The sequence below is a fragment of the Leucoraja erinacea genome, chromosome 5 (genome assembly GCF_028641065.1).
Source record: "Leucoraja erinacea ecotype New England chromosome 5, Leri_hhj_1, whole genome shotgun sequence".
Classification (NCBI taxonomy): Eukaryota; Metazoa; Chordata; class Chondrichthyes; order Rajiformes; family Rajidae; genus Leucoraja; species Leucoraja erinaceus.
Window position 1 is genome coordinate 1736257 of NC_073381.1, and position 18462 is coordinate 1754718.

At 46.1% G+C, this 18462-nt stretch overlaps 1 protein-coding gene across 1 annotated transcript in view; it reads right to left on the reverse strand.

Moving 5' to 3' along the window:
- afg1lb (AFG1 like ATPase b) overlaps positions 1 to 18462 on the reverse strand; it is a 127025-nt gene that overhangs the window by 23029 nt on the left and 85534 nt on the right. The window contains exon 9 of the mRNA XM_055634930.1: positions 15819 to 15901. Within this exon, the coding sequence (XP_055490905.1) occupies positions 15819 to 15901 (83 nt within the window). The remainder of the gene's footprint in view (positions 1 to 15818; positions 15902 to 18462) is intronic.

The following is an 18462-nucleotide window of genomic DNA, read 5'->3' on the forward strand; positions in this document are numbered from 1 at the left end:
AAACATGTTCCCGATGTTGGGGGGAGCCCAGAACCAGGGGCCACACAGTTTAAGAATAAGGAGTAAGCCATTTAGAACGGAGACGAGGAAACACTTTTTCTCACAGAGAGTGGTGAGTCTGTGGAATTCTCTGTCTCAGAGGGCGGTGGAGGCAGGTTCTCTGGATGCTTTCAAGAGAGAGCTCTTGAAGGAAGCGGTCGGGGGATATGGGGAGAAGGCAGGAACGGGGTACTGATTGGGGATGATCAGCCATGATCACATTGAATGGCAGTGTTGGCTCGAAGGGCCGAATGGCCTACTCCTACACCTATTGTCTGTTGTCTATAGTCTATCGTGTGTGTAGGATGGAACTAATGTACGGGGTGATCACTGTTCGATGTGGACTCCGTGGGCTGAAGGTCCTGTTTCCGTGCTGTATCTCTAAAGTCTAACGCCTTCCCTATCCATGAACCTGTCCAAAAGGTCTTTTAAATATTGCTCTAGGGCTGCTTATAACTTTTAACTGCACCTTCACATAGTAGGATAAATAATTTTAATCTTTATTGATACTAAAATTCCTTCCTCGTGCAAAGATACTTTTTTTTCACTTCACCATTCAAATCAGCTCAATTACAATCAGCTAGGTTCAACTCAACCAAAGGCATCCTGTTCAACCCTACTGCAACTGGTGATCGAGAGAGATTACATCCAAAAATTAGGCTGATATGTTCCTTTGTTTTGGCGAGTTTTTTTACTCATTTGATGCATGTCTGCTGACAATGTAAAATTAACCTCGATGTCACTTAATAGTCTCACACAGAAAGAGAGACACACACACACCAGCGTTAGACCATACTGCTTTATCTTTTTATAGCAACATTATTTCCCAAGACTTGCCAGAGAGAGAGAGAGAGAGAGAGAAAAAGCCCACAATCTTTAGAGGCTCCGTGCAGGGATTTTAATTCTAGCCAGCCAATTCCACTTAACTCCAAAAACAATGCGCTCATTAATTCAGCCACCAGAATATGTTGTACACAGAAAGCAAATTGCAACGCAGTTTTTGGACAAAATACTTGCAAAGACAAATGTCCTACGGATTGCCTCGTGATCGAGACACTGTTTTTTAATTTTTGGAGACAATACAAAATTTTAACTTAGAAATAAACTTTAAAGAGCCCTTTTTTTTTTGTCCTTTGATATTTGAATAAATGAATACTAACTACTTCCTGAGATGATTACGGAGAGTCGGTTTGTCAAGGAGGACTCTACAGGTGCACAGTAGAGAGCATGCTGACCGGTTGCATCGTGGCTTGGTTCGGCAACTTGCAAGAAAAGACTACAAAAAGTAGTAAACACTGCCCAGTCCATCATCGGCTCTGACTTTCCTTCCATCGAGTGGATCTATCGCAGTCGCTGCCTCAAAAAGGCTGGCAGCATCATCAAAGACCCACACCATCCTGGCCACTCACTCATCTCCCCGCTATCTTCAGGTAGAAGGTACAGGAGCCTGAAGACTGCAACGTCCAGGTTCAGAAATAGCTGCTTCCCTACAGCCATCAGGCTAGTAAACTCAACTCAAACAAATCTCTGAACATTAATAGACCATTATTTGTTTATTTGCACTTTATCTGCTTATTTATTGATGTGTGTGTATATATTTATATAATGGTACTAGACTAAGTGGGACCCATTGGGTCCCATATTCACACGGGAGGGCTGATCCCCCGATGCAATTTTCCTCCTCTCCACCAATTCCAATATTGGTGGCCAGTGGGGGGGCTTTCTGGAGCGCTGGTATGGGTTCTTGGGGTGGCAGCTCAGTCCCTCAAGCCTGATGTGCTGGCAGCTCACTCATGGCTGGTGGGCTGGAAGTTGACTCATGGCTATTCCTTGAAATTCCATTTCAAGCAGGGTGCATGGCCACCAAATTCAAATCCATTTTCCTACCACTTCAAGCAGGGTGCAAGGCCACCGAATTCAAGTGCAGTTTCATTCCGTTTCAAGCAGGGTGCAAGGCCACCAAATTCAAATGCAGCTTCATACCATTTCATGCAGGGTGAAACCACCATAAAACCACACAGAACACCAAAATCAGTTCAGTAGACATTCAGTGTGTTCAGTTGATTCACAGCTCAGATAGTCGTGACCTCTCCCTCCCCCATCACGCAGAGACTGAGCCACACCCACACTTCCTGTTTTCATAACCCCTCCCCCTCCCACCAGAAAAGGTGTGGCCTTCATGTCATGATTGACAGGAGAGAGATTCTCAACATTTTTTAAACACTAATAACACTTTTATTTTTCATTGATGGGAAGAATTATCTATACCTGCTGAGCAGAGGGGGACTGAGTAAGATGTCCATAAGTGGTAGCGTTTTATCTAAAATCAATATACAGTGCAAACAGGGAGTGCATTTGCAGTAGTGCCTTTTAACTTCAAGCCAAAGCACCCAAGCCACCATTTGCAGTAAGTAGTGCCTTTCAACTTGAAGCCAAATCACCCAAGCTGACATATGCAGTAAGTAGTGTCTTTCAACTTCAAACCAAAGCACCCAAGCCACCATTTGCAGTAAGTAGTGCCTTTTAACTTCAAGCCAAAGCACCCTAGCCACTGTTTGCAATAAGTGGTGCCTTTAACTTCAAGCCAAAGCACCCAAGCCACCATTTGCAGTAAGTAGTGCCTTTTAACTTCAAACAAACCATATTTTCATTTTCAAACCACATTAAGGGGACTCACAGTTGAGTAGACATGTGTTCAGTGTTATTCAGCGATACATGAACCTTGGCTTCATCCATCTTTCAGAGACTGAGTGAGGCACACCACTTCCTGGTTTTATAGTCCCTCCAGCAGAGCAGCAGAGAGAATGGTGATTTTTTAAAAAACATTAATATCTCTCTGATTTGTCATCGATGGGAAAAATCCTTCAGTCCAGGAAGGCTGATGGGGGCTCTGAGCGAGGTGGCCAAAAATGACGGCCGTAGGTGGCGGCGTTCTCTCAGAAATCGCAGCACAGCGGGCCAAAAGCGGTCAAGATCAGACTTTTAGTAATATATAGAAGATATAGATAGATATAGTTAAATGTAGCTAAAATATAGTTAAATATAGCTTCATCAGTAGAATTAGGCCATTTGGCCTGTCTGCCATTCAATCATGGCTGATCCAGCTTTCACCCTCAACCCCATTAGAAACATAGAAACATAGAAAATAGGTGGAGGAGGAGGCCATTCGGCCCTTCCAGCCAGCACTCATTGCGATCATGGCTGATCCTCCCCAATCAATAACCCGTGCCTGCCTTCTCCCCATATCCTTAGATTCCACTAGCCCCTAGAGCTCTATCTAACTCTTAAATCCATCCAGTGATTTGGCCTCCACTGCCCTTTGTGGCAGGGAATTCCACAAATTCACAACTCTCTGGGTGAAAAAGTTTTTTCTCACATCAGTCTTAAATGACCTCCCCTTTATTCTAAGTGTGGCCCCTGGTTCTGGACACGCTAAACATTGGGAACATTTTTCCTGAATCTAGCATTCTCCTGCCTTCTCCCCATAACCCCTGACACCTGTACTAATCAAGAATCTATCTATCTTTGCCTTAAAAATATCCATTGATGGCCTCCACAGCCTTCTGTGGCAATGAATTCCACAGATTCACCACCCTCTGACTAAAGAAATTCCTCCTCATTTCCTTTCTAAAGGAACTTTCTTTAATTCTGAAGCTGTGGCCTCTGGTCCTAGACTCTCCCACCAGTGGAAACATCCTCTCCACATCCACTATACAGGCCTTTCACTATTTGTTAAGTTTCAATGGGGCTTCCGCTCATCCTGCTAAATGAGCAAAGGCCCAGTGCTGTCATAGGCTCATCATACGTTAACCCACTCATAAGGTCATATTTAAGGTCATAACAGGAGTAAAATTAGACCATTCGGCCCATCAAGTCCACTCCGCCATTCAACCATGGCTGATCTATCTCTCCCTCCTAACCACATTCTCCTGCCTTCTCCACATAACCTCTGGCATTCCTGGGATCATTCTCGCAAACCTCCTCTGGACCCCCTCCAGAGCCAGCACATCCTTCCTCAGATATGGGGCACAAAATTGCTCACAACACTCCAAATGTGGTCTTAACAGCACCTTACAGAACCTCAGCATTAAAACACTGTTTTTGTATTCCAGTCTTCTCGAAATAAATGCTAGCATTGTGTTTGCGTTCCTTACTACTGATTCGACTTTCAGATGAACTTTTTGGGAATCCTGCACCAGCACTCGCTGTGACCGCTTGGGTTTTCCCCGGGTGCCCCGGTCTTCTCCCACACTCCAAACAAGCACAGGTTTGTAGGTTAATTGGCTTGGGTAAAATTGTAAAGTGCCCGTAGTGTCACAGCATAGCAGAGTATATATTTCATTATGTATCCATCTATCTTCTATCTATCTATCTATCTATCTATCTATCTATCTATCTATCTATTAATCTATCTATCTATTAATATATAAAACTCAAATCCATCCGACGTCCGCCTGCAGTACGGATCCCTTCCTGCCTTTTGATTCGTTGACGGCTGCTCCTTCCTATCAGCTTCCAACACACTTCGAAACAAAGTTACAAGACAGGAACACTCTGAACTTTTCACTGCTGCAGCAGGCAGGGAAGGTGCAATTGGGATTTTTTTTAAATCCACTACTGAGGGAGGCAGGGGAGTGCTGGAATCTTACATTTGGGAACGGCTTCAGTTCCGTTGGAGGAGGCGGGTGCATGGTGGAATATTGGGTTGGGGGATCACACCATTGGGGGAGCAGACCCAACGGGACTGCACTTGGTCTAGTAAATATATAAATATTGAAATTTATATAAATATCTTGGGCGGCACAGTGGTGAAATTGCAGTCTTACAGACAATAGACGATAGGTGCAGGAGTAGGCCATTCGGCCCTTCGAGCCAGCACCGCCATTCAATGTGATCATGGCTGATCAGCCCCAATCAGTACCCCATTCCTGCCTTCTCCCCATATCCCCTGACTCCGCTATTTTTAAGAGCCCTAACTAGCTCTCTCTTGAAAGCACCCAGAGAACCTGCCTCCACCGCCCTCTGAGGCAGAGAACTTACAGGGCGAGAGACCATGGCAGAGCTAGCGATAGTGTGCGGGGATCGATGGTTGGTCTTTTCCAGATTGTATCTCTAAAGATTAAAATCTCAAGACTCCCAAAAGAGTCATAATCCTTTCGGCCCAAACCGACCATGCCGATCAAAATAACCCATCCATTTGCTCCTTCCTGGCCCATGTCCGTCTAGACCTCTGTTTAAGAAGGAACTGCAGATACTGGAAAATCGAAGGTAGACAAAAGTGCTGGATGGCACTTCCAGCGGGTGCTGCTTGAAGGGCCGATTAGCCTACTCCTGCACCTATTACCTATTATCTATTGACCCGCTGAGTGGCACTGTGTCTTTTTTTTTTGTAAACCAGCATCTGCAGTTCCTTGTTTCTACAAAGTAGAGTCAGGACTTTTTGCAAGTGAAATAGTGATTTACACTGTCAGCCAAATCATCGAAGAGCTTTCCCGTGTTTATGTCAGAAACTGCTGAATTTTGAGCTTATTCATTTCCTGCTACGATTTAGGTTCCTCTCCTAGATAAGAAAAACGTTATAATCAAGTTAACTTGGCTGAGAAACCGAGATTCATCATCAACAGACAAAGAACTGTCGGATCAAATCCCTCCTGGTCAATATTTTGACTGCAGCTAAGGTAGATGTTTTTACACAAAATCGGCAGAAGTGTTGCAAGGTTATTTATAGATATTTTTGCAGAAATTTGGGCTTGGAGAGCCCTTATGAAACATGATATGGACAGATAGTTGGCGAAGTCCTGTCCAAGGCCTAGTTAGGGTAGGCAGCCAGAACCTATTTTGCACGGGCCAAGCAGAAGCAAATAGGACTATCTTAGATGGGGCAATAGACAATAGACAATAGACAATAGGTGCAGGAGGAGGCTAATTCGCCCTTCGAGCCAGCACCGACATTTAATGTGATCATGGCTGATCATCCCCAATCAGTACCCCGTTCCTGCCTTCTCCCCATATCCTCTGACTCCGCTATCCTTAAGAGCCCTATCTAACTCTCTCTTGAAAGTATCCAGAGATCCCGCCTCCACCACCCTCTGACGCAGAGAATTCCACAGACTCACCACTCTCTGTGAGAAAAAGTGTTTCGTCATCTCCGTTCTACATGGCTTACCCCTTATTCTTAAACTGTGGCCCCTGGTTCTGGACTCTCTGAACATCAGGAACATCTTTCCTGACTCTAGCATGTCCAAACCCTTAATAATCTTATATGTTTCAATAGGATTCCCTCTCATCCTTCTAAACTCCAGAGTGTACAAGCCCAGTCGCTCCATTCTCTCAGCATATGACAGTCCCGCCATCCCGGGAATTAACCTTGTAAACCTATACTGCACTCCCGCAATAGCAAGAATGTCCTTCCTCAAATTAGGGGACCAAAACTGCACACAATACTCCAGGTGTGGTCTCACTAGGGGCGTGTACATCTTGGTCAGGATGGACAAGTTGGGCCAAAGGGTCCGTTCCCATGCTGGTGTCTCTAGGTAGATTCAGTTACAGTTTTCACTTTGTTTATTGTCACTTGTACTGAGAGCTTGTGTTGCGTGCTTTCCAGTCAGTGGAAAGACAATACATGATTAGTTTAGTGATACAGCGCGAAAACAGGCCCTTCGGCCCACCAGGTCCGCGCCGACCAGCGATCCCCGCACGTCAACACCATCCTACACCCACTAGGGACAATTTTTGCATTTACCAAGCCAATTAACCTACAAACCTGTCCGTCTTTGGAGCGTGGGAGGAAACCGAAGATCTCGGAGAAAATCCACGCAGGTCACGGGGAGGACGTAAAACTCCGTACAGACAGCACCCGTAGTCGGGATCGAACCTGGGTCTCCGGCGCTGCATTGGCTGTAAGGCAGCAACTCTACTGCTGCGCCACCGTGACCACCCTATCAATTACAATCGAGCCATTTACATGAAAAGGGAGTTTAAGATCATAGTTAAACAACATGGAAAACAGCTCCGAGCATCCATCCAGCCAGCTGAGACAAAAGCACACTGGATAGCCACCAAGTGGTCACAGTAGTGGAAGCAGGGGGTATGGAGAGAAGGCAGGTACAGGATACTGAGTTGGATGATCAGCCATGATCATATCGAATGACGGTGCAGGCTCGAAGGGCTGAATGGCCTACTCCTGCATCTATTTTCTATGTTTCTATGTAATGTGCCACCGTGGATCTGACTCTGTGACTAACACGCAGTTGCCTGGGTCGGCGGCCATCTTGGAGGGAGATTCATTCCTTGACCTCTCATTGCCACCCCACTTTGTGGAGAGCTACAATGGTTTTTTTGCTCAGTGCTGTCATCACACCACATGTTTTTCTTTGCCAATGTTCCCAAACACCTTGCAGCCAGGAATATTAAGTTCCCATCCTTCGTTCAGCCAATTTTCTGTTCCTGCCATCACAATAAAACCACAAACTCTGCCAAGTAAACAGAATGACTTGTGAAATGCTCCCTGTAATCAGAGCTCATGACAATTCAAGGACAAATTTAACCTGCTACCACCAAAGTTAAACATGTATTAAACTAAGTGATTACCAAAATGAAGCACATTTAAAAAGGGGTGGCAGGCAGAGCTGCTGCCTCACAGAACTGGGGACCCTGGTTCAACCCTGACCACAGGTGCTGTCTTTCGACTTTAGGCTTGAGAGAAACAGGGCGGAAACAGGCTCTTCGGCCCACTGAGTCCTATACACTATCCATCACACACTATCCAACACACACTCGGGACAAGTTACAATTTTACTGAAGCTAATTAACCCGTACGTCGTTGAAGTGTGGGAGGAAACTGGTCCAAACCAGAGCTTGGACACATTAGAGGCAGGAAACATGTTCCCATGTTGAAGGAGTCCAGAACCAGGGGCTACAGTTTAAGAATAAGGGGTAAGCCATTTAGAACAGAGACGTGGAAACACTTTTTCTCACAGAGAGTGGTGAGGCTGTGGAATTCTATGTCTCTGAGGGTGGTGGTGGCAGGTTCTCTGGATGCTTTCAAGAGTGAGCTACATAGGGCTCTTAAAAATAGCGGAGTCAGGGTATATGGGGAGAAGGCAGGAACGGGGTACTGATTGGGGATGATCAGCCATGATCACATTGAATGGCGGTGCTGGCTCGAAGGCGGTGCTACTCCTGCACCTATTGCCTATTGTCTATTGTCACCCCGGAAAACCCACGCAGGTCACGGGGAGAACGTACAAACTCCGTACAGACATCACCCGTAGTCAGGAACGAACCCAGGTCTCTGGCGCTGTGAGGCAGCAACTCTACTGCTGCCACCCTTGAGAGTGGCCCTTCGCCCATTTCTGTGGCGTTTGCTACTGGCCTGATTCAATCCTGCACCATCCTACGACTCGAATAATTTTATTATAAACTCTTTACGGCGTGTAAAAGTGTGAAATCCAGGCCAGTCAATAACGAGAGGGCATGTTTAAGATGAGAGGGGATTGAATGAATAGGAACTTGCGGGGCAATTTTTTCACACAGATGGGTATACCAGTCGAGCTGCCAGATTACCCGATTACTGCCAGATCCAGAGTTAGATAGAGCTTTTAGGGCCAGCGGAATCAAGCGATATGGGGAGAAGGCAGGAACGGGGTACTGCTTGGGGATGATCAGCCATGATCACATTGAATGGTGGTGCTGGCTCGAAGGGCCAATAGGCCTACTCCTGCACCTATTGTCTATGTATCTATGTATTACGGTGAGAGAGGCAAGATTTAAAGGAGATGTGCAGGGCAACTTTTTTTTTTACACAGAGACTAACAAGTGCCTGGAACGTGTTGCCGTGAGTGGTGGTGGAGGCAGGAACAATAGTGGCATTTTTGGACAGGCACATGGATATGCAGGGATATGCATGGTGATAAGAACGGCAGATAAGAATTGATCTTGGCATCATGTTCAGTTCTATGTGCTATGTTCGCCCAAGCCGACCAAGATGCCCCATCTAAACTAGTCCATGTGGCAAACTGAGGCCACAGCCTCAGAATAAAAGGACGTGCCGTTAGAAAGATGAGCAGGAATTTCTTCAGTCAGTGGGTGGTGAATATGTGGAGGCCAAGTCAATGGATACTTTTAAGATGGAGGTGGACAGATTCTTGATTAGTACGAGACGCCAAGGGTTACGGGGAGAAGGCAGAGGAGAATGGGGTTGAGGGGGAATGGAAGGTCAGCCATGAATGAATGGCAGAATAGACATGATGGGCCGAATGGCCTAATTCTGCTCCAAGAACTTATGCACTCATGAAACCTTTCCTATCCATACACCTGCCCAGATGTGTTTTAAAGTGTAAGGTAAACTTAAAATATCAATATATTTTTAAGGTAGACAAAAATGCTGGAGAAACTGCAAAGAAATAGGTGACGTTTTGGGTCGAGACCCTTCTTCATATATTTACTTGATATTATATGATATATATATATTATATAATATTTATATTATATCTGACCCATAAAAATATATTGATATTTTAAGTTTACCTTACATTTTAAAACACATCTGGGCAGATATTTGGATAGGAAATGTTTCATTGGGGAAGTCCAGAACAAGGAGTCACAGTTTAAGGATATAGTGGAAGTCTTTTCGGACCGAGATGAGAAAAACATTTTTCACACAGAGAGTGGTGAATCTAGTTGAGGCCACAGTTCATTGGCTACATTTAAGAGGGAGTTAGATGTGGCCCTTGTGGCTAAAGGGATCAGGGGGTATAGAGAGAAGGCAGGGACGGGATACTGAGTTGGATGATCAGCCATGATCATATCGAAGGGCCAAATGGCCTACTCCTGCACCTATTTTCTATGTTTCTACGTTTCATGAGTGCATAAGTCCTTGGAGCAGAATTAGGCCATTCAGCTCATCATGTCTAATCTGCCATTCAATCATGGCTGATCTTTCTTTCCCTCTCAACCCCATTTTATGGATCAGATACTTTTGTATGCAGTATGTGCTATCTTGAAAAATATTTGGCAGTAAAAAGAATTTTGTGAAATAGATAGTGAAAATACCAACATAAAGACGAGTCTTTTATTTTTTTGTTAAAACAACACAAATCATCAGAAGTGGGACAACTGTATCCTTTAATCCTCTAATTTCTTTTCAGAAGAGGAGCTGAATTTCAAATATGATACGGACAAGTTTTGCATAATAAAATATGAATAATTTCTATTATTCAGACGTGAAGCTCAATATAATTCTCACAATCCAGTCAGCAGGAAAATAATATGTTGTATCTGTGCATAATCAAACACCGTGAACAATCTCCTTTCAGTTCTTCAGTTGTTTAAATGAGCCACTTTAAACATGGGATCAAAAGTCACCGTCTGTTTTTTTTAATTACTAAGGAAATAAAGCGATTTAAAATTCATGACGATCAACAAAATATAGTCGGTGATTTTGCTCTGTTTCAACAAAAAAGAAAGTGCTTCACAATGTGCACTGCTGATGTGGAAACACAATGAAGGCAACAGTCTGCCATGTGCCCAAATGTTTCCTTGTTCTTTACTGGAATTCAATGTGCAAAAGAAAGGAGTTACTGCTTTCAAAACCTAATCTTTTTCTCTGTGGCCACCAACATCAACGGCACGATCGACTGAAGTAAAATGTTCCCATCCATCTATTAAATAATACATGGTCATAGAGTCATCTCGCATGTAAACAGGCCCTTTAGCCCAACGACCATGCCAACCCATCTGTGCTAGTCCCATTTGCCCAGTGCCTGACCCATATTCCTCTTGGCCAGAGTGAGTCCCACCGCAAATTGGAGGAACAGCACCTCATATTTCGCTTGGGTAGTTTACACCCCAGCGGTATGGACATTGACTGACCTCTCCAATTTCAGGTAGTCCTTGCTTTAGAAACGTAGAAACATAGAAAATAGGTGCAGGAGGAGGCCATTCGGCCCTCCGAGCCTGCACCGCCATTCATTGTGATCATGGCTGATCGCCCCAACCAATAACCCGTGCCTGCCTTCGCCCCATATCCCTTGACTTCACTAGCCCCTCGAGCTCTATCGAACTCTCTCTTAAATCCAACCAGTGACTTGGCCTCCACTGCCCTCTGTGGCAGGGAATTCCACAAATTCCCAACTCACTGGGTGAAAAGGTTTTTTCTCACCTCAGTCTTAAATGGCCTCCCCTTTATTCTAAGACTGTGGCCCCTGGGTCTGGACTCGCCCAACATTGGGAACATTTTTCCTGCATCGAGCTTGTCCAGTCCTTTTATAATTTTATATGTTTCTATAAGACACCCCCTCATCCTTCTAAACTCCAGTGAATATAAGCCTAGTCCCATTTGCCCTGTGCCTGACCCATATTCCTCTTAATTCCTCTTGGTCAGAGTGAGTCCCACCGCAAATCGGTGGAGCAGCACCTCATATTTCGCTTGGGTAGTTTACACCCCAGCGGTATGGACATTGACTTCTCCAATTTCAGGTAGTCCTTGCTTTCTCCCTCCTTCCCTTCCCCTTCCCAGCTCTCCCACAGCCTACTGCCTCCGCATCTTCTTTTCTTCCCCCCCCCCCCCCCCCCCCCCCCCCCCTCCTCCTCATCAGTCTGAAGAAGGGTCTCGACCCGAAACGTCACCTATTCCTTTGCTCCATAGATGCTGCCTCACCCGCTGAGTTTCTCCAGCATTTTTGTCTACCTACCATGTTCCTCAAATGCTCATTCCTGGGAACATTCTCATAAACCTCCTCTGGACCCTCTCCAGAGCTAGCACATCCTTCCTCAGATATGGTGCCCAAAATTGCTCACAATATTCCAAATGACCAGCGCCATTGGAACACTTCTTCAGACTAATGGGTGACGTTTTGTGTCGGAACCCTTCTTCAGTCTGCTCCGATCCGAAACGTCACCTATCCATGTTCTCCACGGATGCTGCCTGACCCGCTGAGTTACTCCAGCACTCTGTGAAACGCCACCTATCCATGTTCTCCACAGATGCTGCCTGACCCGCTGAGTTACTCCAGCACTCTGTGAAACGTCACCTATCCATGTTCTCCACAGATGCTGCCTGACCCGCTGAGTTATTCCAGCACTCTGTGAAACGTCACCTATCCATGTTCTCCACAGATGCTGCCTGACCCGCTGAGTTACTCCAGCACTCTGTGAAACGTCACCTATCCATGTTCTCCATAGATGCTGCCTGACCCGCTGAGTTACTCCAGCACTCTGTGTCTATCTACGGTATAAACCAGCATCTGCAGTTCCTTCCCGCACATAATTCTTTTCCTATTCCTGTCCCTATCAAGAATCTATTCAATTCTCAGTTTACATTGTGAACAATTTTATCTTAATTTCTTCCTTAACTCTCGTCTTTGTTTCCTAATGAAGTAGGTACCATCTTTAATGATTCGATGATTCAATTCGACGTTTGGGTCTTTACAAGTTGTGTGGGTGTGTGCTCCGCAGGTAGATGTCAAAATCCCTTGCAATTGAGTGCAAAATAATTAACTACTTTGTCCAGTAAAGTGTTGATCTCTCAATTACGAGCGCAGAAACGCAGCTCCAGTCATTAGCGCCCCATTGTTTACGGGAACTTGCTGTGTATAAATTGGCTGCCATCTTCTCCCACGGAGACAAGGCATCAGAGTGAGTGTCACAACACCTGGGCTCATGATATTCATGCTTTAATCAACACTTCTACAAGTTACTGATTGTTCATTCAGTGCGTTGCAGAAACACGTTTGAGCATAATGACTCGTTGAAAAGTTTGCTGAAACAAAATCACGGCACTTCATCTTTTTGTTTTGAGATACAGCGAGGAAACGCTCACTTCGGTCCAGGGGTCCCCGCACGTTAACACTATCCTACACACGCTGGGGGGCAGTTATACATTATCATGCCAAGCCGACTAGCCGACAACCCTGCACGTCTTTGGAGTGTGGGAGGTAAAGGAAGATCTCGGAGAAACCCAGGCGGGTCAGGGGGGGGGGAAGCGTACAAACTCCGCGCAGACAGCACCCGTAGTCGGGATCGAACCCTGGGTCTCGGGCGCTGAAAGCGCTGTAAGGCAGCAACTCTACTGCTGTGCCACCGTGCCACCCACTCGCTTGAAAATCTTTTGTCTGAGGTCTTTTGGTATATTGTAAGGGTATGGGGAAAAAGCTTTTTTGATTTGTATTACAAACCATTTGAACAAAGATGGGCCATAAAAGGTTTATCTTACGACAGACTAGGATTTATTCATAGAAACATAGACAATAGGTGCAGGAGGAGGTCATTCGGCCCTTCGAGCCAGCACCGCTATTAATTGTGATCATGGCTGATCGTCCCCAATCAGTACCCCGTGCCTGCCTTCTCCCCATATCCCTTGATTCCACTAGCCCCTAGAGCTCTCTCTTAAATCCATCCAGTCATTTGGCCTCCACTGCCCTCTGTGGCAGGGAATTCCACAAATTCACAACTCACTGGGTGAAAAAGTTTTTTCTCACCTCAGTCTTAAATGACCTCCCCTTTATTCTAAGACTGTGGCCCCTGGTTCTGGACTCGCCCAACATTGGGAACATTTTTCCTGCATCTAGCTTGTCCAGTCCTTTTATAATTTTATGTTTCTATAAGATGCCTCCTCATCCTTCTAAACTCCAGTGAATACAAGCCTAGTCTTTTCAATCTTTCCTCATATGACAGTCCCGCCATCCCGGGGATCAATCTCGTGAACCTACGCTGCACTGCCTCAATCACAAGGCTGTCCTTCCTCGAATTAGGAGACCAAAACTGTACACAGTTTTCATCACTAATGGCTGGCTTCCCCTCAATGGCTATGTCCCCTCCGACATAGTGGACAAAGCACTCGCACACGTTTCCTCCAATTCCCGCACGTCCGCTCTCACTAACCCCCCCCCCCCCCTTCCCCAGATAGAACAGCGACAGAGTTCGCTTGGTCCTCACCTTTCACCCCACCACCCCCCACTGGCCAAGACTGCAAGACGCAGCCCAGACCGTCACGGAAACAAACCTTCCGTTGACTCCATCTGCACCTCAAGGCCAGACGCAATATCAAGGACGAGTCGCACCCCGGCCACTCCCTCTTCTCCCCTCTCCCATCGGTCAAGCTGTATAGAAGTGTGAAAACGCACACCTCCACATTCAAGAACTGCTGTTATCAGGCAACTGAACCTTCCTGCTGCAACTTGAGAGCAGTCTTGAACTACTATCTACCTCAGCAGGAACCTTCGGACGTTTGATCGGACCACTGGTTTTACCTTGCACTGAACGCTATGATAACCGTTATCGTGGATTTGTACATTGCGGACGGCTAGATTGTAATCACGTATTGTCTTTCCGTCGACCAGTTAGTTTGCAGCAGAAGCTGTTCACTGTACCTCGGTACACGTGACAATAAACTAAACGGAACTGAACATCCACCGTTTCCACCAGCACCAACGTGATCTCACCACCATCACGTCATCCTCCACACACACACACACACATCCCTTTTCTTTCAGCATTCTGTTCGTTGATTAAATAATACCAAGGGACATGGCATTTGTTACAGGAAAATGACATTGAGGTCAGCCGTAGTCTAATTAAACAGAATGAGATTCCAGATGAAATGCCCTGGCCATTTGTGTTCCTATCTTGAAATTAGAGTTACAAAATCTGAAGGAGACATGGGAACATTTTTGTACTTAGTGGATAATCATGACCGCGTTTTTCTCGTGTTCATAAGTTTCTAAGTGATAGGAGCAGAATTGGGCCATTCGGCCCATCAAGTCTACTCTATGCCATTCAATCATGGCTGATCTATCTCTCCCTCGTAACCCCATTCTCCTGCCTTCTCCCCATAACCCCTGACGTCCCTACTAACCAAGAATCTATCTACATCAGCTGATTTACATCGGGGAGACTAAGCGTAGGTTGGGCGATCGTTTCGCCGAACACCTCCGCTCAGTCCGCAATAACCAACCTGAACTCCCGGTGGCTCAGCACTTCAACTCCTCCTCCCATTCCCAATCTGACCTCTCTGTCCTGGGTCTCCTCCATTACCAGAGTGAGCAACAGCGGAAATTGGAGGAACAGCACCTCATATTCCGCCTGGGTTGCTTGCGTCCGGGTGGCATGAACATTGAATTCTCCCAATTTTGCTAGCCCTTGCTGTCTCCTCCCCCCCCCCGCCCTCGAGCTGTCTCCTCCCACCCTCCTCTCCTCCCGCCCTCGGGCTCCTCCTCCTCCCCTTTTCCTTCCTTCTCCCCCCCCACCCCCCCCCATCAGTCTGAAGAAGGGTTTCGGCCCGAAACGTCGCCTATTTCCTTCGCTCCATAGATGCTGCTGCACCCCGCTGAGTTTCTCCAGCAATTTTGTGTACCGTCTATCTATCGTAGTTTAGTTTAGAGATACAGCACGGAAACAGGCCCTTCGGCCCACCGGGTCCGCGCCAACCAGCGATCCCCGCACATTAACACTATCCTACACCCACTAGAGACAATTTTTGCATTTATACCAAGCCAATTAACCTATAAACCTGTACGTCTTTGGAGTGTGGGAGGAAACTGAAGATCTCGGAGAAAACCCACGCAGGTCACGGGGAGAACGTACAAACTCCATACAGACAGCGCCCGTAGTCGGGATCGAACCGTGGTCTCCGGCGCTGCATTCGCTGTGAGGCAGCAACTCTACCGCTGCGCCACCGTGACCGCCTGTATCTCTGCCTTAAAATTTGCTTCTCAAACAATAGACTTTTTATTTTTTGACATCTCCCATTTGTCTGGAACTTTGTAAAAATCAAAACTTACAGATAATAAAGTTGCACTGTTCTAGAACCAGCCCTTTTCCTGTAGTCAATTCCAGAATTCAATTGGATAGCATCACAATATTCCTGTAAATTAAACAAAAAGATCAACAACACAGTTAAAAATAAAGAATACTTTAGTTTACTTGATGGTCACGGCTACAGTGAAAAGCTTTTGTTGCGTGCTAACCAGTCAGCGGAAAGACAATCCATGATCACAATCGAGCCGTCCACAGTGTACAGTTAAAATAGCTCAGCAATTGTAAGTAGACAATAGACAATAGGTGCAGGAGGAGGCCATTCGGCCCCTCGAGCCAGCACCGCCACTCAATGTGATCATGGCTGATCATCCCCAATCACTACCCCGTTCCTGCCTTCTCCCCATATCCCCAGACTCCGCTATTTTTAAGTCCTATCTAGCTCTCTCTTGAAAGCATCCAGAGAACCGGCCTCCACCACCCTCTGAGGCAGAGAATTCCACAGACTCGCCACTCTCTGTGAGAAAAAGTGTTTCCTCGTCTCCGTTCTAAATGGCTTGCCCCTTATTCTTAAATTGTGACCCCTGGTTCTGGACTGCCCCAACATCGGGAACATGTTTCCTGCCTCTAGTGTGTCCAAACCCTTAACAATCTTATGTTTCAATGAGATGCCCTCTCATCCTTCTAAACTCCAGAGTGTACAAGCCCAGCCGCTCCATTCTCTCAGCATATGACAGTCCCGCCATCCCGGGAATTAACCTTGTAAACCTACGCTGCACTCCCTCAATAGCAAGAATGTCCTTCCTCAAATTAGGGGACCAAAACTGCTGGAGAAACTCAGCGGCGGTGAGGCAGCGTCTATGAAGCGAAGGAATAGGTGATGTTTCGGGTCGAGATCCTACTGCAGACTGATGTGGGGGGGTGGGCAAAGGTGGGAAGAAGAAAGGAAGAGGCGGAGACAGTGGGCTGAGGGAGAGCTGGGAAGGGGAAGGGAAAGTAGGGACTACCTGAAATTAGAGAAGTCAATGTTTATGCCGCTAGGGTGCAGACTGCCCAAGCGAAATATGAGGTGCTGCTCCTCCAATTTGCGGTGGTGCTCACTCTGGCCATGGAGGAGGCCCGGGACAGAGAGGTCGGACTCAGAATGGGAGGGGGAGTTGAAGTGCTGAGCCACCGGGAGATCAGGTTGGTTAATGCGAACTGAGCGGAGGTGTTGGGCGAAGTGATCGCCAAGCCTAAGCCTGGTCTCACCGATGTAGAGCAGCTGACACCTAGAGCAGCAGATGCAATAGATGAGGTTGGAGGAGATGCAGGTGATTGTAACGTATGATTGCAGATACACCTCTGTGACCAGCGCACAAGGAGTCCCCAGGGTTGGGCACCATCTTGGATCATACAATAGAGATGCATTTCTGCCATTGAAAGAAAAATGCTTTATAGGATTTTAAGATCTGTGAGATAGTTTTAATGTTTCCATGGTGACAGAACATTACTTGCACTCTGTAGACACAAGAAGCTGTAGATGCTGGCTTTTTAAAAAATGTGCTAGAGTAACTCAGCACGTCAAGTATGAACCTCAGCAGGTTCATAAGTGATGGGAGCAGAATGAGGCCATTCGGCCCATCAAATCAAATCTACTCTGCCGTTCAATCATGGCTGATCTATCTTTCCCTCTCAACCCCATTCTCCTGCCTTCCCCCCATGACCTCAAGAATCTATTATCATTGCCTTAAAAATATCTTTTTTTTTTTTTTTTATTTTATTTTTATTAGAAGTACGGTAAGTTACAATACTACACAACACATATATCTTAATACATTTTTTGTACTGCTTCATTTTTTTTGAGCTTTAAGAAAAAGGTAGAAGTAAGGAAAGTAAAGAAAGTGCGCGAGAGTCGTGAAGTGCAAGAGTGTTGGGAAAAGAAAGCCCCTTAGAAAAGAAGTTAGAGAAGGAAGTAAAGTGAGGAAATAGATCCTAGAAAAGAAAGAAAAAGAAAATAGGAACAATCGCTCTATTATAACATTAAACTCCGCAGAAAGGGGACTACCAACCAAGTCTGTTTTTGTTGTTTTACCTCCCGTTACCAGGTCCTGATACCACTTATTTATTTATTTGTTTATTTAAATTACTATTGCACCTCATACTTGTAATAGGTCCAGAAACATAGACCACGTCTTTTGGAATTGGTCTGCTTTACCGGCTAAGAGGAATGCCTTAAAAATATCAATTGACTTGGCCTCCACAGCCTTCTACAGCATTTTTGGAGACTATGGATTAGTGGCGTTTCGGGGTCGGGAGCCGTCTTCAGATTGTGATGGGATGGTGGGGGGGGGGGGGGGGAGAAAGCTGGAAGAGAGGAGGGACTGAACAAGGGCTGGTGCATGATAGATAGATGCAGGAGGGGGGGGTTTACATTGGCTCATATTCTCAACCATTTTGTCTAACCATCTGCCTATCAACCCCCCCCCCCCCCCCCACCCCCCCCCAACTCACCTCAACCACCTATCACTCACCAGGCTTTGTCCCACCCCCCACCTCTGGTCCAGCTGCTAAACTTGTCCTATCCATGTACCTGTCTAATTGTTTCTTAAACATTGCGATAGTCCCTGCCTCCACTACCTCCTCTGGCAGCTAGCTCCATACTCCCACCACCATTTGTCCGAAACGGTT